Genomic DNA, 23,098 nt, shown 5'->3' on the forward strand with positions numbered 1-23,098 from the left:
TAATCTTCAGAGCAGATAATGCAGCGGATTTAAATAAATTATATAATTGAATAATTACGACAATAGGGTTATACTACGTCAGTGGAAACAAGCATACGGCCCGCCTAATGGTAAGCAGTCTCTGTAGCCTATGGACGCCTGCAACTTCAGAGATGTTACATGCGAGTTGCCGCACTAACACTCCGCACCCACGTTGAGCTCCGGCAACCTTACTCACCGGCAGGAACACAACATTATGTGTAGGGTCTAGTGTTACTTGGCTGCGATTTTCTGCAAGGTCCAGCTTCCCCAGTTGGGCTCAGCTCTAGATCTTGAATGACATTCACTGTGCTGTGACCACACAAAGCGAGATGACAGTTCCCGGGTCCAGGGTAATGTATACTAGTCAATCAAATCAGCTAGATACTATTTAACCTCTACCGCCCACTCACACGTCCAATGCCAAACAAAATACAATTTTGTTTTGTCAAAACATATATTCAACTCACACACACCTTTATATTATACAACTCAGTAGGGCTAAGATGGTCGGCTCTTTATCATTTGTCACCATGCCTGTCAAGTTCTAACAAGTATGTGCGTGAAAGTGACGGGCATAGTGACAAGTGATAAAAACAATGCTCCCACCGATCCGGGTGCATTAATGAATGAGTATCAAACGTCAAGGTAGTCCCGCCATCTCCGTTTTGGTCTTCTGCCCCGAGATCCATTCTGTGGCTAGTTTGGTCCAACGCTCCGGGTGCATTAATGAATGAGTATTAAATGTCAAGGCCGTCCCGCCATCTCCGTTTTGGTCTTCTGCTCCGAGATCCATTCTGTGGGAGCCAGTCTGTGGCTAGTTTGGTCCAACGCTCCGGGTGCATTAATGAATGAGTATCAAATGTCAAGGTCGTCCCGCCATCTCCGTTTTGGTCTTCTGCTACGAGATCCATTCTGTGGGAGCCAGTCTGTGGCTAGTTTGGTCCAGCGCTCCGGGTGCATTAATGAATGAGTATCAATTGTCAAGGTCGTCCCGCCATCTCCGTTTTGGTCTTCTGCCCCGAGATCCATCCTGTGGGAGCCAGTCTGTGGCTAGTTTGGTCCAGCGCTCCGGGTGCATTAATGAATGAGTTTTGGATTTTAATATAATTGAATTCGCCAACACTTGTTTGATCTTTTATCTAAGTATGTATGTTCATAAATTTTGCACTCAAGTTAACAAGACCGTGTGCGAAGTATGTACCATTTCAATTAAATATTTTCCAAATCCTATTCTTGTTACCCAAATTGGGGAACATGCATACAAAAACAAATAAAAATTCCGGTGTATTTTTTTAACAAACAGACACGTCTCGTCAGGAAAATAGAAAAACTCTCCGCTTTGGGCAAGATTCCAACTTTTAATCTTTTGTAAAAATTTAAAGATGCATATATGCATTAATCTGAATTAAGAAATTCCATCAAGACAGTTAATGAACCAACACAATAAAAAAACATCCTAAACAAAATATACAAGCACAGTACACATACATCGGGAACCTTCCTTTTGTAATCTCTAATTCGCATTTCAGTCATATTTATGACTCCCCAATCACCCATCGAGTCAGGCAGATTAGATATTTATGCGCCCAAGGGCTTCGGGCGATGGGGCTGAACAGATGGATCAAACAGTTGTTTGTTTATTTCGATTAGTTCTTGTATTTTAGGAAGAGGGGAATGAAATGAATGACGAATACAAAATAGAACAGTCAAATACTTTGGTAAATAATTAATAGTTTAAAAAACACTAGAAAAACACGCTTTCGCGTTCAAAGTCCAATACGTGACCTTTCTCACGAGTGCAAACACGACTATGATACGATATTCCATCATGGAATGCCAGTGCCTATCTTCCGGCTTCATCATCAGACCTTGAAACCTTATCGTGGTCAAAGTTCATTACAAGACTTTTCTAACAAATCCAAACAGCTATGATACGATGTTCCATCATGAAGTTCCAGTTCATATCTTCCGGCTCCATCATCAGATCAGGAAACAGTACCATATTATTGTATTGTCATCAGACCTACATACAGCTGCCAATTTACAAGACGCTACGATCCTTGGAAGATGGTTAAATTAGCTACCTTAGATTCCCTAGGTCGACATAAAGTGTTAAAAAAAAGAAATACTTTTTTACCACGTCAATGGCAAAAAATCATACGGCTTGCCTGAAGGTAAGCCGCCACCGTAGAATTTGGACGCCTGAAACTCCAGGAGTGTTTCCAAATTTAGAATGATATGGTTAAATCAATGAACTATTTGGACGCCCAGGATGTTCATTAAACGCCGGCATCCTTTATAATGCCTAGGCCGATGAATAATTGAACTAGAAATATTCAACGTTGTTAAACTTAGTGTTCGCGGTAGGCCCTCAGTACCCGTACCATGAGTCACTCACAGTATCAAAATTTCAAAACTGACATACCTGACTGATCTAACCTTTGATAACATGACAATACGAGATCCTAGATCGTAGACGAGATCGTGTATTACAGTGCACGAATCAGTGCTTATTTTGATTTAAAGGTCATCTCACTTTGAATAATTCAAATCGTACATTACTACGACAAATCACGGATATTAGTATTTAGCGGTGTGTACAATTTTAACTCCTGTTGTAAGCAGGCAAACATAACATATTCAACTTCAAACATATCTTTTTCTTTCACATAACATCGATCAATAAACAATAAAATATTTTATTGCTTATGAACTGTTACGTCTGAATAACTTAATGTTTATTGGATTAGGACGTCATTTTAAAAAGAATATAATGGCTTTGAAACATATACGAGTATGTGCAGGTTTTTGTGTAGTTGTTTTTATATTTTTGGTATGTATATTGTGGTGAAAGATGCCATGCCAATAGAATAAGATATTGCTTGTTCCTATGACAACTACTACAATAAATTAAACATCAGCTCAATACATTTACACACACATTACCACATTTACATTTTATAAATAATCAATTCATTTAAATAAGGTCTTCATTATTGTTTTATACACAGTGTAGCACGAGGAAACCGAAAGATTTTGACGGTGTATTCCTGATCACATTTCAACTTAAAGACTAAAATGTCGTTTAAACTTTAACCATAAACCATAACATTAACTTTTTATGTGCAAATACATTCAGAAATATTAAAAATAAGATAAAAAAAAGAATATTTTTGGCGAAATTTACTTAAACTTATGTAATATTTTTCCTTGATTTGGCCTCAGATGTGCGTGGTACATCTTTCGAGTTCTTCGTTTTACACCGTGTATTATGATATTGGCTGATATTTAAAAAAAAAACATTGTAATATCCTTTAAAAAATACGACGGCTAGTTAAAGAGTTTAAAATTTTAAGGTTGTCAATAGTTCAAGAGCAGATATGGAAGATATTTCACCAGACATTGCTAAACTCCAAGAAAATATATCAGGCGTCAAAAGTTTGATACAAAATGTGATTAAAAACTATAATAAATTGGAGAAACTTGCTGTATCAGACTCTGTAGAATCTGATTATAACACAAACTCTGAGAAAAAACAATTCAACATGGACAAGAGAAATAAAGGCCGAATTAAGTTTACAACTGATTTTCAGATATTAAACGGCAAATCACATATATTTTCTGGTGAATCCGAGAGGGAAGGTGCCAGTGAAATTGATGAGAAAAAAATTATCGATATATCGAAAGAAAACGATAACATCCGTAATTTTGAAACGGATTCCGAAGAATTTATAAAAAGAAAACCTATCTCCCCATCCAAATTAGTAACTGATACTCAAATAAAATTAAGAAATGTTAAATATGACAATGAATCTAATGAAGATGATAGTTCAGCAGATAATGTCAAAGATTCTCACCACAAACAAAATTCTAATAGAGAACCTTATACAAAGAAAAAAGTTTTAGTCATCCACATGGCAAAAGAAAAACCAAATCAACATAAAAATCGTGCAACAACTGCAAGTCAAAAACATATTTCTTCAAATAAACCTAAGGTAATTTGATTTAAATTGAAATTTAGCAAGATTTGATGGCACTTTACTGAGAAGTACCCCAGTTGCGATCGTGAGCTTTGATAAATCAATGTTTATGTATAAGGGGATTAAGCAGATTCTGATAAGTTTTTTTTTCTATACTACGTCGCAGACAAGCATACGGCCCGCCTGATGGTAAGCAGTCTCCATAGCCTATGTACGCCTGGAACTTCACTAACACTCTCGTTTAGCTCTGACAACCTTACTCACCGGGAGACCGGTATGATATAAGTAAAAACCAATTGCCAGTAATTTTTGTTTATTACAAATCGTTCACACTTAGAAAGTTGTAATTAATATTTCTGATTACAGAGACAGATTACAAAACAGATCAGATCAGAAGAAGTGGTTCAAGATTCTTATTCAGAAGACGACAGAGCGATGGAAAGTGAAGTTAAGAAAGCTAGTTATTTACGACAAGCCTATGCCGATGCATGCCATCTAGTGATAATTCGGAAGTGTTTAAGGGTATTGTAATACTTTTTTTAGCTTTAGGTTTTAGTTTTTGTTGTCTTAAAGCACTCAAAGACCGTTCATTGCTAAAAGCAAGAGTCATTCCGTTTACACCCGTAAATTTGTAACTTGTTCTTGTATACAATAGTGTTCTAGGAACTTCTTTTCTGGCTACACAAGCAACATCAGCAATAGGCTTCATCCTAAATAAACCAATTCGGTCATTTAGTTGCTACATTCTGCCTTACAATAAATAAGGGTCGACTGTTTTTTTATATGTTAATATATAGCAACAAAACGCACTTGATAAATTCAAGTCAGAACCATGAAAGCCTATCCATCACCAGGGTCATTGCCAAGTACTTGATAAACCATGAAATTTTTGGATCTTTTTTGATTTTGACAATTTATTTTACCTTTATTGACTTCCATTTATTAAAAACACAATTTAACATCATATCAAGACAGAGGCTAGTTTTACGACGCAGGCTTTGTGAATATACTTACACCGGGTGATTTCGGGGTCGTGGAGTAAGAGAACTACATCGTACAGAATTCAAAGACGAGCCTAATGATATTGCTAATTATTTATTATCACCAATAATAATGATTAATTTTCAGATGACCAGTAGAAAAAAACATTTTTGCATAAAATTTGGTCACCCTACTCAATGTGACGTCTTGTCGCTTTCCATACAGCGTATGTCAAAAGTCATAGCGTGACCATGATTACTTAGTATAAGATTAATTTTACTTAAAAATAAGAAAAAACATCACTAATTCTATTTTAAACAAAAACTACCATATGATAATGTGGATCATATACAGAGTCATAAAAAGTGGTTCTGGATCACGATCCAGAAATCACACTGTATACTTAAACAAACAAAAAACATCCACGACACGCTTCGTCATCATATTATGCACCTATCGTACAAAATATATATCCACAACACGTTTCGTCAACGGCCTACCTAGTATCTATATAATAAAAAAACAATAAACAAATAGAAACCAATCTGATTTTCACCCGGACCAAAAGTGCCAAAAATACTAGCGGCATTACCTCGCTGAATGGCCAATGATATTTGTTGGACCAGGAAAGAACCTGAGGGAGGGTCGCAGCCCCCTTTACTTTTTTCTTTACTAAATACGTATATTATTATTATTACCTGTTCGATATACTCCTCAATTAAGCTCTTCTGATGAAGAATGAAGAACTCCAGGATAGTACTATCGTATTTTTTTTATTAACTTAATAACTATATACAGTATTTTTGGTAATATATATTATGTGTAGCCGCTTCGGCTGTACGGTGCAGTCTGATGTAGGTACACGGAGCGGGGAGCCGTGACGTATGTGTGTGACGTCATGTGTCGTCAACCGGTCTTCGTAGGAGTACTTATGTTGCGCCAACATCCTCCCGCCTCTTAAAGCCTTGGCTTTAAGCCTTGTCTTCATCAAGGAAGGGGCAGATCCTATTGATGGCTCGTCGAATCGTGCCTTTGGTTGTGAGTATATCCGCAACTCGACTTGCGCCATCACTTCCAGGATACACTGCCTGTATTCGTCCCAATGGCCATTTCAGTGGTGAAGTCGCCTCGTCTTTTATCAAGACCATTTGACCGGGTTTGATGTCGGGGCGTCGCTGCTGCCATCGGGTACGCTGCTGCAATTCGCAGATATATTCTTGACTCCATCTCGACCAAAAGTGTTGCCTTGCTTGCTCAATCCTTGCGTATCTATGAAGCCGATTAGGATTGACATCTTGCAAATCAGGTGCCGGTAGCGAGACAAGGGGTCTTCCAATCAGAAAATGCCCTGGGGTGAGAGGTGCTAAATCGGTTGGAGAGGATGACATGGGACAGAGGGGCCTAGAATTAAGAACTGCCTCAATCTGTGCGAACAACGATGTCAATTCTTCGAAAGTTAAGTGAGTATTGCCTACCACCCTTTTCATATGGAATTTCGCAGACCGGACAGCTGCTTCGTAAAGGCCTCCAAAATTTGGAGCGTACGCAGGCGAAAAATGGAAGACTATTTTATCATCTACAAATGCATCTGACACAGAACTGGAGGCAGCATTGAGAAACTCGCCTATCTCGCGACTAGCGCCTACGAAATTTCTCCCATTGTCACAAAATATCTCTCGAGGCATTCCTCGTCGAGATATGAAGCGACGTAATGCTAAAATAAAATCTTCTGTGCTCAGAGAACTTACAAGTTCCAAATGAACTGCATTTATCTTAAAATCTATAAAAACACATAGGTAACTCTTATGGAGTTTCGCACCACGACCTTTCCTGTCACTCACAAAAAACGGACCGGCAAAATCAGTACCTACCACCTCAAACGCATATCCAGGTGTTACCCGCTGAGCTGGCAAGTTTCCCATGATTTGCTGAGCTACTTCTCCTTTCATTCTTTTGCAACGAGTGCAATTGTTGTAAGTACGTCTAGCGAGTACTCTGCCATTTAAAGGCCAATAGTGTTCGCGAATGACTGACAGAAGAAGTTGTGGCGGTGCGTGTAATAGTTTGAAGTGGAAATATCTAAATAATAATTTAGTGAATTGATGTTTTGCATCTAGAAGAATAGGGTGTTTTTTATTAAAATCATAATTCGAATTATCTAACCTTCCACCCACTCGAATCAATCCTGAGTCATCGACAAAAGGAGTTAATTTCCCTGATCCAATAATAGACTTTGGATTCCTATCGTAATTAGGAAAGCTTTGTCTTTGTGACAAATAAGCTAATTTTGACTCAGCTTGTTCAAGCTCGTCCACAGTTAATAAACTGTTAGCTTTACAATGTTGTTTATGCAGCAAGCTATTGATAAATCGACACATGTACGCGAATATCCTTCTAAGTTTAAGAAAACTGGAATAATTTGACATGTCGATTATCGGTACTGTCGGTGTTTCAACTCTTGCCGCATATACACGTAACTCAGGTAAGCTCTTTTCTGTCGCTTCAGTTTGCTCTGGCCACCGATCAATTGTATCCTGCAGGAATGCAGGTCCCTCCCACCACAGTGACAACGACTGTAGCTCGTCTGGAAATACACCTCGTGAGGCAAGGTCACTTGGGTTTTGTGCCGAAGGGACATACAACCATGCAGCATCCGAACACTTATCATTTATTTCAGCGACTCGATGCGACACAAAAGTGCACAATTTGTTTGTAGGAATGCGCAACCAACCCAATACAATTTTACTGTCAGACCAAAAATATCTTTTTGCGATATTACAGCGTAACGCTTGCACAACCTTTTCGCATAGACGCGAAACTAATAAAGATGCACAAAGTTCCAATTTTGGGATAGTCGTGGCCCTCAAAGGCGTGACTTTTGTTTTAGCGCACAAAAGTCGAACCGTACAATTCCCTAACTCATCTACTGATCTTAAATAAATACACCCTGCATATGCCTTTATAGAGGCATCCGAAAATGCATGAATTTGAATTTCAACCGCATTTCTACAGCTGGCGTGGCGTGGAATACTTATTTCCTTCAAGTAATGAATATTGTTGACAAATCTGGTCCAGATACAGTTCGGCGCCTGGGGTATTTCTTGATCCCAGTCCAATTTCTGTGACCACAACGATTGCAAAAAGATTTTGCATAAAATAACGCATACACTCAACAGCCCTAAAGGATCAAATATACTTGAAGCTACAGATAGGACGGCCCTTTTAGTGTATTTTACATGTTTATCCAGCAATTGCAACTTTGAACATTTTATTAATATACTGTCGGCATTTGGGTTCCACTCCACGCCTAGCGTGTTACTTTGATTGGATATTTTCAAGTTATCCTGTTGAGAACTATTTGTCTCCATTACTTCACAGATAAATTGCTTAGAATTACTTTTTAACTTTCTTAAATTAAAATGAGCTGAACTCAATGTTTTGTTGACCCCTTGATAAAGGCTTAATAATTGTCCTTCATCATCTGTACCTGTTATCAAATCGTCTATGTAGAAATCATGGACAATCACTTCCTTTATCAAAGGATCACTACATTCATAGCCCAGTTGGGCTAGACATCTCGTGCTTAAGAACGGCGCACTTGACGTGCCATAAGTCAAAGTATTCAGAGCTAGATACTTTATGCGTTCGCCTTCATTTTCACGCCATAATATCATTTGAAGATGTCTCTGCGAAGGTTCCACGATTACTTGCCGATACATTTTTTCTATATCTCCCGTGAATATGAAAACGTGTTGGCGAAATCGTATTAGAATAGAAAAAATGTCGTCTTGAATCGTGGCACCAACCATGAGGATATCATTAAGCGAGTAGCCTGAATCAGTCCGAGCTGAAGCGTCAAAGACAACGCGACACTTCGTAGATTCGCTTTGCTCCTTTAAAATTGGGTGGTGGGGCAGAAAATTGGCTTTTTCAGGCTTCTTGCTTTCTGACAAGTGGTTCAGCTGCGCATATTCATTGATAAAATCTACATATTGCGATTTTACATCAGGCTGCCTTTTAAACCTGTGCTCCAAGGAATCAAACCGTTTCCTTGCTATTCTATATGAGTCACCTAGAATATCTGGTTGACTTTTCAAGGGCAGCGTGACGCAAAATCTGCCATCAGCCAAGCGTCGTGTGTTTTGCTTGAAATGTTCTTCGCACGCCTCCTCTTCTGGGGACAACACTGGTGCAGCTGGCACTTCCTCCAACTCCCAAAACTTACTTAGCTGATCGCGTATTTCTCTACTGAAACCACAATGCTCAGTTTTTGTTCTACTACTCTTAGTAGTTAACATTGTTTTTCCTACTACTAACCAACCAAATATTGAATTTTGTAATTTTGGCTTATTGTAACCGAGCTCAATTTGTCCATTGCGTATTAAGTCCCAAAATATCGCACCGCCTATTAATATGTCAATTTCAGCAGGCTTGTACCAGCCTGGGTCTGCTAATGTGATATTTTGAGGGATATCAATATTCGAAATATCCACTTCCTCTGATGGTAAGGGTTTCATTATCTGAGGGAGAATGTAGGCATCAACTTGCGCACACGGTGCCTTAACACTACGATTACGCGCTTGAATAGTTACCGCGCAGTGTTTCTTGACATCAAACGAAATACTTTTAATACCCGTAATGTTGACGTCTATATCCTCACCCTGCATGCCTAACTTCTCCACCAGCGCCTCGGATATAAAATTAGATTGAGCACCACAGTCGAGCAAACAACGTGCCTCATGCATTGCATTTGTTTTCTCGTTCTTAACTAAAATAACTGCAGTAGACAGCAAGACTTCGTTATCGCCTCTGACTGATAACGATATGGGCGCAGACACATACTCCTTCTCACCTCCGTCCTTCTGTTTATCCGACGTCATAGTTTTGTGTAGAAGAGTGTTGTGTTTACGCTTACAAATAACACATGGACTCGCCTTACATTGGTGTGCAAAGTGCCCACCACGGAAACAGTTAATGCACACTTTTAAAGTTTTTATTAATACATTTCGCTCATCGACTGACATCTGATTTAATTTTTCACAGTTATAAATTAAATGATCACCATTACATACACGACAAACTCGCGCATTATTTATATTTACGTTGCTCGATGTGTTAGAATCGCTCGCCGCGGCAACAAATGATTTTTGCACTTTATCCATTCGCTTATAATTAACTTGCTTATTCTCAGTTTTTTCACTAGTAGTTGTCGCTGAAATCATTTCCAACACATCGGCCCTTTGACGTAAAAACTCATAAAAATTATCTAGAGTAGGTTTCTCCGCTAAGCTATTTCTGTACTCTTCCCACTTCGTGCATGTGGCAGTATCCAATTTACTTGCAAACATAAATATAATAAGTGTGTCCCAGTTGTCTGTTTTTTCCCCTAAACTATTTAAAGCCCTCAAATGTTTCGAAACATGATCAATTAGAAAACGCAAAGACTTATCAGACTCCCTTCCTAACAAAGACACGTTAAAAAGTGACTTAAGGTGAGTGTGAATCAGCTGGCGCTTGTTATCAAATCTATCGCAAACTAATTTCCAAGCAGCGGTATAGTTAGCCGCCGATATTTCCATTGACTGAATAACAGACGCTGCGCTTCCTAATAAGGATGCTTTTAAATATTGAAACTTACAAATATCACTGAGACTCTCATTGTTATGAACAATTGATATGTAAACATCGCGAAACTCTAACCATTTGTTGGTGGAACCGTCAAAGCTAGGAAGACGTATGGTTGGTAGACGTACACCACCCGCGTCCGTCCCACTGCGGGACGAGCGCGCGTCGTCGTCCGGGCCCCCATCCAGCGAGGAGCGAGGCTCATTAGCCGCGATCAATTCCTGCGCCTGACTAATTGCGCAAAAGAATAACTTTTCTGTATTCTCCCGCTCACTAAAATCCGACTCGCTAGCTAGTTGTCCGTCCGTTTTAACCTTGGATTCACCCACTTCAATGTTTGTCTGGATCTTATCATATTCGTCAAACAATAATTCCACTTTTCGCAATCTTAATTTAATTTCATTTAAATTTGCCTTAGATACCTGTTTTAATTTCTTAAACTCATCTAAATAGTTCCTAAATATAGTTAATCGACCCTTAATCGATGCTCTTTTCGCCTTCAATTCTGTGTCAGACATATTGTAAACTGATAACGAATATAGGTCAGGCGGTTAAATAAAAAGTGCAATAAATACCTGTTATGTACGATTGCCTTATAAGAAACAGCTATTCGTCTCACCGGCTGATAACCAGAACAATAGAACTCGGCGCAGGCGACTGAGGGGCAGGCGCGGGCGCACGGGGCGGGTAACCTGGAATATTCGGCCGAAATACTATAATTTACGTAAAACAAACCTATATCCAAAAGCTAATGCGATAAGAGATGCGATACAGTTAAGGATAATACGATTAGCAACTTTAATTTAATAATATAAATGCAATATTCAAGCACAAAGGCAATGCAGGTACCTATGTCTCGATAACGGTAAATGGCTTATGCAATCAAAAATCGTACGAGTAATTTGCAATTTTAAAGATCTTTATGTTTATTTCAATGCAGATAGCAACGTAAACAAGGAAAAATATGTAACTTAATGTATTTTAGCGGTAAAACAATAATTATTTTTGTTACTAGTGCTATTATTATTGATTAAGTGCGTTTAAAAATGCTTTAGCTGGAGAAATAACGCAGTTAAATATATAGAAATGAGATCTGCTCGCACAAACGAAGCTTTACAGGGCTAATACGTTAAAATAGGTAGGATAAGGAACGGGCTAACCTCCCTTTTGTTTCTAGAAGTCGGCTACGGCACACATCACTTTAACGCTCGGCACTTAGGTATCACAATTTCCGGTAGGTATTTCACTCCGCCTTCTCTAGATTCCGGTGGTAATTGTGCAGCTCCGTTCTTCTCCCGTAAGTTCTTGTCCAATAGATTGCAGATTCGTGCTATGCGTCCACATAGCAACAGTAAAACGGTCGCCAAAATGTTCGATATACTCCTCAATTAAGCTCTTCTGATGAAGAATGAAGAACTCCAGGATAGTACTATCGTATTTTTTTTATTAACTTAATAACTATATACAGTATTTTTGGTAATATATATTATGTGTAGCCGCTTCGGCTGTACGGTGCAGTCTGATGTAGGTACACGGAGCGGGGAGCCGTGACGTATGTGTGTGACGTCATGTGTCGTCAACCGGTCTTCGTAGGAGTACTTATGTTGCGCCAACATTACCTTTATTCATTTCTTTTCTCAGGCTAGGATTTTTATAATATGGATATAAAAGTAAAATATAAAAACACTTACAAAACAATACAAAATATATAAACACATTATAAAAAACCTAACCTAGGGTGCCGCCAGCAGCGGGGCAGGGCCCAAGCTGCCGGTGGTCAGGGCCGCAGAGAGAGGAACCGACGTACTATACGCGCCGTGTCCAAAATTACTGCCTTCTGCATCTGACCCTTGATCCAGCCACCTAGCGAGAGTCTCTCTAGGTGTTGGTCGAGATCACGATGTCAGGCTTATTGGCTACAATAGTCCTGTCAGTAATAATAGATCGATCCCAATAGAGCGTGGCACGACCATTTTCGAGAACTGGCACAGGTGAGTACTTGTAGTACGGTACTTCGCGGTCCACAAGGCCGTATAGAAGAGCAAGTTGCTGGTGAATAATCCTGGCTACGAGATTATGTCTGTGCAAGTACTCGCCGTTAGCAAGATGAGAACAACCGGAAATGATATGCCTGAGTGACTCTCCGGGACGGCGGCATGCCCGACAAATGTCGACCGTACCGTCCTTCAGGATATATTTCCGATAGTTGTTCGTCATCATCACTTCGTCCGCAATTGCACAGGCAAAACCTTCGGTTTCTCCGAAGAGGTCCCCGAATCGTAACCAGTTCACCGACGCGAGCAGGTCCACGTCGGGTCCCGTGAGGGCCTTGTAGAACCGCCCGTGTAGCACCTTACTCTCCCATGCCGCCTTGCGATCCGCAGTACTTAGTACCACAGGTTTGCGCCAGTTCTCGTTTGCCAAGGAGAGCGGCGTGAGGTTCCTGTCTACTGCCACCACATCACGATGCATCCCACACTCGTTGTTAAGGAAATAATTCCTGAGATTGCACACCTCGCGGTTATGGAGATCTTTGGCGTTTAGGAAGCCGCGACCTCCACATTTCCGTGGGATGTACAATCTCATAACTGACGAGCGTGGGTGTAGCATACGGTGTGTGGTTAGCAGTAGTCGGACCCTCCGATCCAAGGCGTCCAGCTCGGTCTGAGTCCATCTTAGTATGCCAAAGGAGTATGTGAGTAGGGGCATTACCCAGGCGTTGAAGGCGCGCACTTTGTTGCCTCCTGACAAAAGACTGTTAAGGACTTTTGTGAGCCGACTGAAAAAGCGCTCCTTCACCGACTGTCTAATATCCTCGTCCTCAATACCCAACGACTGTGTCATACCAAGGTATTTGTAGGTTTCTGATTCAGAGATAGATCTGATAGACATTGTCTCAGAAAGTTGTAAATTTATTGAATTTACAACCTTCCCCCGCTGTACATGCATAACCGCACATTTATCGACACCAAACTCCATGTTGATGGCACTACTGAAGACTTCGGTGGTTTTCAGTAGCTCCAACAAGTCTTGGCTATTTGGTGCAAATAATTTGAGGTCATCCATGTACAGAAGGTGAGAAATGACTTCACCCTCTCTCCGAAGCCGGCAACCTAGTCCCGAATCCTTCAGCAGAGTGCTGAGGGGATTCAGAGCTAGGCAGAACCACAGGGGACTCAGACTATCACCCTGGAATATTCCTCGCTCAATCCTTATAAAATCCTGCGGGCCAGGGCGGTCATCCCCGCCTCCTGGTTGACGAAGGACTGTGGTCCACTGCCTCATACACGCGCTTAGGAAGGCTCTTAAAGCTGTATCAACTTTATACAGCTCTAAGACCCTCCCCAGCCATGAGTGAGGCACCGAATCATAGGCCTTCTTGTAGTCAATCCAAGCGGCAGAGAGGGCCCCCTTATTCCGCCGGATTTGTTGGCAAATGGTCATGTCTATGAGGAGGAGCTCTTTAGTACCACGGGACCCAACCCTACATCCATTTTGAGCGGAGGCCAAAATGTTGTTAGCGACAATGTGCGCGTTTATTTTTGATCTCAAGATGGATGTAAGGAGCTTGTAGAGTGTAGGCAAGCACGTGATGGGTCTGTAGTTCTTAGCTTCCGTGGTACTACCGGACTTATAGAGCAGGAAGGTGACACCAGTTGTTAAGGAAGGTGGGAGAGAACCAAGCTCGAGGGCTTGTTGAAATTGTGCTGCCAAGCGCGAGTGCGAGCATCGGAACCATTTTAGCCAGAAGTTGTGCAATCCATCCGGCCCAGGGCTTTTCCAGTTCTGGGCCGTGCGGATGGCATAACTTACGTCATCGGGGCTGATGGTGACTGCCCCCATAGGTTCGATGGACTCGCACTCACGCTCGACAGCACTCATCCAACCCCCCTCGGTGTGTTCGACAGGCACTGACCAGATGCTACGCCAGAAATCAGTCATGGCAGTAGCATCCGGCGACCGCGTGTCGGACGCACGAAGGTTGGTTTCCTCCCACTTTCGGTATACCTTCCTTTGATCACTCTGAAAAAGACGATTCTGCTGGAATCGATCCACACGCTTTCTGTAGCGGCGAATACGGTTTGCCCATGCATACACTTTCTGCTTAAGAAAGTCGATGCGCTCAGTGAGATTGGCAATATAGTCGCGGGGCTCAATACCCGTCCCCGCGAACGCCTGATTCACAAAGCGCATTACTCGGGGGCGGTGGTTGCCCCCCCTGAAGCAGATCAGCTTTGCAATGAGAGTCCTAAACGAGCTGATACGACGCTCGATCCGCGCTTGCCATGCAGGGACACCTCCGACGGTCCTAGGTGCACGTTCAGCGTCCGGAAACTTGACTCGAGCAACACGGCACGCCGCGATGGCTCCGCAGTACATGATCGAGTGCGTATCATCTAAATCTTTACTAGTCCGTATGTATGGCTCTAGTAAAGCGTTTAGGGCTCCCACTAGCGCTAGATTGCGTCTATTCATAGGCAAACGTGGTAATCGTGGCCTAGTGTTGGGTGTGGACCGATACTGCGTAATCACCTCTTCCAGAGTCCTCCTCAGTTGCTCATTGGCTGTACTACTCACACTCTGCGCGAACTCCTCCTCCTCGTCGGCACTGAGATCCACCCGCGGCGCCCTCGGTGCCTGGTCTGGTGCCGGCACCGGATCCGGCGACGTGGCGGGCGGGTCCCGCGCCGAGGTGGAGGTTGAGCGAGCAGAAAGAGCCTCCAGGCGGAGCCCATCAAGTGTAGAGTCATCCAACCGCTTTCGCCGCTGGATGACTCGCACCTGATCCGATAATCGTTGCGCAGTCACTTCGATGTTCGGTTCAAGAGCCTGAAACAGAGGCAGAATTCGGACACGATACGCGGATAGTTTAGTTCCCCCCTCTGTAGCCCCATAGTAGGCGCGCATGACGTTCTCATTCATGGATTGAGACCATCGCATGCGACGCACTACACCACCGGCAGCGGGAGCCGTGGGCGGGGCAGGATGTCCCGCAGGCCCCAAGCGTGCCGGCAGCGGTGGCCGCCCTCGTCGCGCAGGTGGTCGTGGCGACGGCGGCGGCGGCCCGCACTCGTCGCTCGACTCGCTGGTGTCGGGCGCGGTGGCAAATTCATCGCCCGACGACGATTGCGAGGAGGCTGACGAGGCGGGCAAGGGTGGTGGGCGTGCGCTGGTTGTAGAAGACGCTTGTGAACGCGATTTACTTCGTGTTAACATTTTCCTTTTCCTGTCATTTGACCATTGTTCTTCGGCTATTTTTGTACATAGTTACATTGTTGCGTTCTCTTATCCTTTTGCGAAGTGTCGCATTAATGTGAAGGTAACTCTCCGCAAAAAACAGTACAAATAAAATGTAAAAAAGCCATTAAAAACATATTTGATCAAAAATAAAAGGAAAATTTTGTAAAAAACGCGTTTGACGTTGACGGCGTCAAGTTTTTTTTTTTTTTTTTTTTTTTTTTATTATTATTATTATTATTTAAACTTTATTGCACAAGTACAAGTATAACGTACAATAGGCGGACTTAATGCCTTGAGGCATTCTCTACCAGTCAACCACTGGGCCAAATAGAAATTTGCTAAGGTGGGTGCAGTGTGAAAAAAAATATTCCAAAATTAAATACTAAGTCTAATACTACTAAGCCAGTATACAAACTAATAGGTAATATATATAATACTTTTATAAACTACACAAATTATCATTATAAATACATATACAAATTAATTACATAATATACTATACAATATACATAAATATACTTCTGCATGTGTGCGGGGCAGGGGGGAAGAGGGGGGGGGGGGGTCCCACTAGACAGTATCTAGCAGGTGCTTGTAGAGAATACGTATATATGTGACGTATACGTGTATATATACGTATGTATGTATTGTATATGACGGCAAGTCAAGGAAATATTTAAGCGGACTAAATGATGGATATCACAACCGTTTCGCGAATTAAAATTAAATGATTTCAGGCATTACGGGCTGCGTTAAATGACGTGTGTTCGAAGAGCAGGAAATGTTCCTCAAAGTATAAAGACGACTTTAGAGAATACGGCCACGAGGGTTGCAACCAGCAGTTCGATGGTCAAAAATCTGCCTGCAGAATGGGTCTGGATATTGCTGTAGATACACGTGAAGGTACACATATTTTTTGACTTTTCATTGTCGTCATCATATTAGCCTTTTATCGCCTACTGCTGAGCATAGGCCTCTCTTTGAGTACACCTTTTGTCCCGGTCCTAAGCCAATCTCACCCAGAAGTGACCCGTAATCTTCTGAATGTCGTCCACCCAACGAGACAACGGACGCCAGGCGCTCCTTAAGCTCGTAAGCAGCCACCATTCCATTAACATTTTTATCCACCTGCCATCCATTACATGTCCAGCTGGCAATGTGTCTTGCTTTATGTTTTTGCTTTTTTTAAATATGAAAATTTCTCCGAATTCTCGAAGGCAGTTGGACTGGTTTCGAAAATATTCTTGCAATCATTCATATCTTGCAAATAATTTTCTTTTCTCTAGACTCTGAAAAGCAAGAGAACGCAGGACATTCGGGCATTGGGAAGCAAGAGAGAAAAGCGACGCGAAAAGAGGTAAGCAATAAAACTAACGATTATGAAGAAAATGCGTCATCTTTCTACCAAATTCAACAAAAACATCCTTTACATAAAGAAAAACCTGGTTAATTGGGGCCTATTAAAATAGAGGTCCTCTCTCGGTACATTACAACTAAAAGGCCTCTATAATTTAAATTAAGGAACTTTTTAAAATAAAATTAAGATTTTAATATATTTCTTAACTTTGCTATTAACTATAGAATAACTAACTACATAATAAATTACATATCAGTTATAGTTTCTATTTTTCTCCGTGAGCTTCTACGGATTATCGTCTTATCTATTGTTTAAAAACCGCAAAGGCGCGTGCCACTATGAAAAAATGGTCAAGCCGCATAGGTAGCGTTTATTGAATTACTACTCTATTGAGCACGGAATAAGATTCATTATGAACTAATACAGAATTCTAACCGAATAGCTGTCTGATCTCTATTGGTGCGTCTAAGGTAGGCGACTAAACGCTCTTAAACCAGCTTAACTTGTGACACTGCGATCCGAAACAAAGATACGTATTCGAAGACCTCGCTTGCACTGGTAATGCGAGCGCACGGCTAGCTAGCGCCAAGGAAGCAATGTTATGTTTCTCGAGGAGCAGGTAAAAAACAGGGCCGGATTTTTACACAAATATATTTGGGTGGTTACAGCAAATATTCAGTTACATTACAATAAAAACTTTCGCCAGCGATTTACGAAGAAAATATTAAAATTCACGAGAATATTTGGTTGTAAGAAAAATAACTCCTAATTAATTAACTACTAACTTGTTACTTACTTTTTAATTAATTAATTAGGTTAACTGGAAGAGATCCATCAAAGGGGTAAGTTCACCTTTGTAATTTTCCAAATTGCAACTTACTTTTATTTTGTGTTTTTGCGCAATAATTAGTTGCAATTTCTTAATTTTTTCGCTGCAAAATCTATGCAGGATTAGCTAATTAAACTCCTCTGAATGAATTATGGTCTCGGTGATCATGACAATCACGGGATGTACATAACTTTTTGATGGCGTCAATTTCTCGTGAACATAAAATTATAGGCATCGCTTGGACCAGCAATTTATGTCAAAACATTACTAAAGTAATAATTCTACAAAACGAGTATGTATTGTACGCAAATATTGGAAAAAAAACTCGATCTTTTTTTGTACCGATTTCACGCGAATCATACTACGTTAGGAAGATGCCGACCAAGGCAGCGGATGTATCGATAAATGGATGTCGATAAACGGTAACGATTAGGGGTGGTCCAACTTTGTATGGAGAGAAAGTAGAATAATGCACTGTATTCTATTATGAAATAGTAATCTACGTGCCAAATTCGAACTCATTTGCTAGTGAGATTGTGGTCGCTATGATTTTGAGTTTTGCAATAATCTCATACAAACAAACAAAAAACCGGCCAAGAGCATGTCGGGCCACGCTCAGTGTAGGGTTCCGTAGTTACTTTTCCGTCACAATAAGCTAAACTGGAGCTTAAAGTATAGTAAATTGTTAACCAAGGGATGAAACGGTACCTTTCACCCGAGTTAAACAAATAGGCAAATTTGCATAATCAGTACCTAATTAAAGTAGTAGTCTTTTTACTATGAAGGGAAAACTTTTTGCGATTACTCAAAAACAGCTAAACTGATCATGTCCGCTATATTTTTCATTTAATGTCTTTCTTAAGCTCTACTTCCACGATTTTTTGGACCTATGGTTCAAAAGTTAGGGGGGGGGGACACATTTTTTTTTCTTTCGGAGCGATTATCTCCGAATATATTCACTTTATCAAAAAATGTTTCTTGAAAACCCCTATTAGTTTTGAAAGACCTTTCCAACGATACCCCACACTCTAGGGTTGAAGCGAAAAAAAATTTCACCCCCACTTTACGTGTAGGGGAGGTACCCTAAAAAAAATTAAATTTTTAGATTTTATTGTACGACTTTATCGGCTTTATTGATTTATATATCCATGCCAAACTTCAGCTTTCTAGCACTAACGACCACGGAGCAAAGCCTCGGACAGACAGACAGACAGACAGACAGACAGACAGACAGACGGACATGGCGAAACTATAAGGGTTCCTAGTTGACTACGGAACCCTAAAAAGTAATCAAAAAAAAAAATGTATCTGGCATATTATTTCCGTACTTATAACTAATGGGTTCATTTATTTTACACAACAACAACACAACAACAACAACAACAAAAACAACACAACAACAACACAACAGCAACAGCAACAATGTACAGACTGATTGTATGCAATGTACGAAACATCCCCATACTGTATCAATGCAAATAAATATATTTCTGATTTCATACATTTTTGTACAACAGAATTGTTTTACTTATAGCATCTTATAGCGACCTCTATGATGTTTGATTGCTCTAAATTGTGGTATGGATAATTCCTTTGTATCGTAGATAAAAAAGAACCAGCCTTAGGGCTCATTTAATGTAAATGAGCCTGAGATGAAAAATAATGCGATTTTAGTTACATTGTGGACTATTGAGGCTACATCCAATTTAGCCGACCGATCAAATACCGCAATGTAATGAAACTAGAAGTGTGCGTGCGTGGGTGCGAGAACTCTCATGCGACTTCTAAATAAGCCGTCCAATAAGATTTGTGCAGGATTGTTCCATAATATGTTTTATTTATTTATTGTTCTCAGAAAAAAACACCTGAACACGCCGACAACCACGAAGTGAACATACTCCGAGACAGATTTGAGAAATTATGCAAAAAGACATCTTACACAAAATGCAGAGCGGCTTGCAAATACGCCTCAAACAAAAGTTGTGATAAACACGAATGTGTCAGTGCTAAGAAGAAAGCATTGAAGAAATCATGTAAAAGAAGATGTCAGGAGACATATGCGTATAGAGGAGGGTCTGATGAGAGTAGTGATTATGATGAGAATGAGTCTGATTAGGCTATTAGAGCCTCTGATAAGGAGAGGGTCTGATTAGGGAGTTTTATATGATTTTTAATAAATATAGTTTATATGTTATATGATTTTAATAAATATAGGTATGAATGAAACAAAATAATTCTTTATTTTATTAAACCTTAATGGACACAGCGAGTGACTTTCTAGATTTTGCGAATTCACATTGTGGGACAACTAGACGGTGCTCCGCCGGGTGCTTCTATCTCTTGTAGCGGAGGAGATATAGTTGTGTAAATTGGCCCTTATGTTACTTGAACGCGGTGAGGAAAACTTAAATATGAAGTTGTCATGATTGCTATATAAATAGCATTTTTTTGTCAGGAGCATACGAAATGTTAACAGTCGCACAAGCCCGCCCCGGAAATGTTAACAGTCACACAAACCTGCCGCGAAGATATTAACAGTCACACAAACCCGCCGCGAAAATATTAACAGTCACACAAACCCGCCGCGAAAATGTTAACAGTCACACAAACCCGTCGCGAAAATGTTAACAGTCACCCAAACCCGCCGCGAAAATGTTAACAGTCACACAAACCCGCCGCGAAAATGTTAACAGTCACACAAACCTGCCGCGAAAATGTTCACAGTCACACAAACCCGTCGCGAAAATGTTAACAGTCACCCAAACCCACCGCGAAAATGTTTTCAGTCACACAAACCCGCCGCGAAAATGTTAACAGTCACACAAACCTGCCGCGAAAATGCCGCTCCCATACAATCGAAGTTAACGTTCTCATTTTAAAACGACATGGTTTAATTACATAAATTATACGCTATATCGCGTTCGTTCAAATAGTTTTATTTCATGAATAACTATCGCGGTTAACCGATAATATTTTTATAGACTTGTTTGATTTATGCGCGTAGTTTTACACTAATATTGTTTTAGTTCCTATCCCTTCAAAAAAAACAGTTTTTAGAAAAACAAATGTTACTAGCTTATATCTACAGGCAACTAATATTCGTCGAGACCATCCGAAGAACCCCAAACACAATTAGGTTGCGTTGTATTACCACAGAGTTCCCATGGTCATCTCCTGTCTCCATTATCAGATCAACTTGATTGCACCATAATAATAAACATTGTCACCCGACTTACATATGTATGCAAATTTTCAGTTTCATCGGAAACCGTCAAGTTTAACTTGCAAGATTTGATAACAGACAGACAACGGGACAGGTGAAACTAAATAAAAGCTTGTAAAAAATCTACTGATGCCAAAATAAATCGGATGTTCGGATGCCAATATATACAACCAAACAGACGCGTACATCCCTAGTGAATGTGTACAAAAAGCATACCAAGCTTTGCCTGGTCTGTGCTTTGGTTAATATGTACGAACACGTTAGAGTTAGTAATATAAAAAATATGTTGATAGAAATGTAAAATTTACTTAACGTATGGTTATATTTCGATCCGTTGAATTTCTACTTTTAATTTGTTATATGCTTGTTTAGATTTAATAAATGTAATTGACTATTATGTCCAATCATTAGTACACTTCGTTTAAAATTCACTTGAACCACAGAAATATACAGACAAAAATCGTTTAATGTCAAATACACTAGCCAAAGTTACGGATGAAAAGTCAAGCGGATATTTTGTAGTATTAAATACGGATGCCGATGTATAGTTGTACGAAACAGCGCACCCCTAGTGAACGTGTACACAAAGCATACCAAAGCTTTGTGCCCGGTCTGTGTTTTGCTTAATTTGTACGTAGACGTTAGTTTGTGCCTAGTTTTAACATTATGAGGGTGTATTCGAACGCCGATGAAATTTAATTGAAATTGATATTGTTATACTAGTTTTGATAATGGTATGATTATGATTATGAGTTGGCTACTGTAATTTTTTTTAAAGATGGCGTCAGCTTCAACTGTCTAGCTATCACAGCCTGGTGACAGACAGACATACAGACAAACTGATTTATGGATGGAGTCTTAGTAATGTTCCTGTTTGTACCCTTTGGGTACGGAACCCTAATTAGGCTCCAGTATTTTTAACTTTGAGGGTCAAAGGTGCCCCTGAACTGATATAATAAATAATAGTAATTCCCCTTATGGAGTATTGCTGTCACCTTTGGGCAGGAGCACCTGCATGCCAGCTTGGACCATTCGACTTAGTCCAAAGGCGCGCTGTACGAATCGACGATCCCAAACTCACAAGCGGTATTGAGTCTAAGGAGAGACTTTGCCTCCTTGTGTGTGTTCTACCGCGAGTACAATGGGCTGTGCTCTGAAGAATTGTTTGACATGATGCCAACGGCCGCTTTCTATCACCGCACCGCCCGCCGTCGGCAGGGTGTTCATCCTCACACCCTAGAACCTAAATGGACGCGTACTGTGCGGTTTAAGAGGAATTTCCTCCCGCGGACGCTTCGGCTGTGGAATGAGCTTCCTGCCGAGGTTTTCCCGAGGGGCTACAGTATGGGGTTCTTTAAAAAGGAGTATACAGGATTTTAAAGGGTTGGCAACGCGCATGTAATATCTCTGGTATTGCAGGCGTCCATAGGCTACGGTGACTGCTTACCATCAGGCGAGCCGTATGCTTGTTTGCCAACGACGTAGTATAAAAAAAACCTATTATACGTACCATTGCCAGGGACCGGACCCGCTTACCCTAACCCGTTCAAAAACCCGGGTTATTGTAAAGCTGTGTTCCAAAAACCGCTTCATTTCGGTAAGCTTTTGATTGGCTTACCGGTTAAGAAACTAATCCTTTTATTTGAATTAATTCAGGTTAGCGCTTACCGATATTAAAAACCCGGGAAAGGGTTATCGCTTCAAGCGCTGATTAAATACGAACAAGCTGTTTTAGCTTTTACGTAAACTGCATATGGTCTATTAACGTAGCGCTCGATGCGAAACACAGCGGTTCCATTCCCTACGTGCACGTGCGAGTGCGCGGCGGCAGTCGGTATTTGTCA

General features: G+C 40.8%; 1 protein-coding gene across 2 annotated transcripts; it reads left to right on the plus strand.

The window, feature by feature from the left end:
• Window positions 1–1,413: 1,413 nt before the first annotated feature.
• On the plus strand, window positions 1,414–22,767 carry LOC133531148 (uncharacterized). Of its 2 annotated transcripts, XM_061869277.1 has the most exons (7): window positions 1,414–2,854; window positions 3,378–4,016; window positions 4,368–4,523; window positions 16,583–16,748; window positions 17,132–17,202; window positions 18,018–18,044; window positions 19,887–22,767. In XM_061869277.1, exons 1-7 carry the CDS (start codon window positions 2,756–2,758, stop codon window positions 20,145–20,147), a joined length of 1,419 nt encoding a protein of 472 aa, XP_061725261.1. In that variant the 5' UTR covers window positions 1,414–2,755; the 3' UTR covers window positions 20,148–22,767. The 2 variants fall into 2 exon arrangements, with proteins under 2 accessions (XP_061725261.1, XP_061725262.1); XM_061869278.1 differs by lacking the exon at window positions 18,018–18,044.
• Window positions 22,768–23,098: the final 331 nt, after the last annotated feature.

This window comes from Cydia pomonella, chromosome 24 (assembly GCF_033807575.1).
Source record: "Cydia pomonella isolate Wapato2018A chromosome 24, ilCydPomo1, whole genome shotgun sequence".
In the NCBI taxonomy this organism is placed as follows: domain Eukaryota; kingdom Metazoa; phylum Arthropoda; class Insecta; order Lepidoptera; family Tortricidae; genus Cydia; species Cydia pomonella.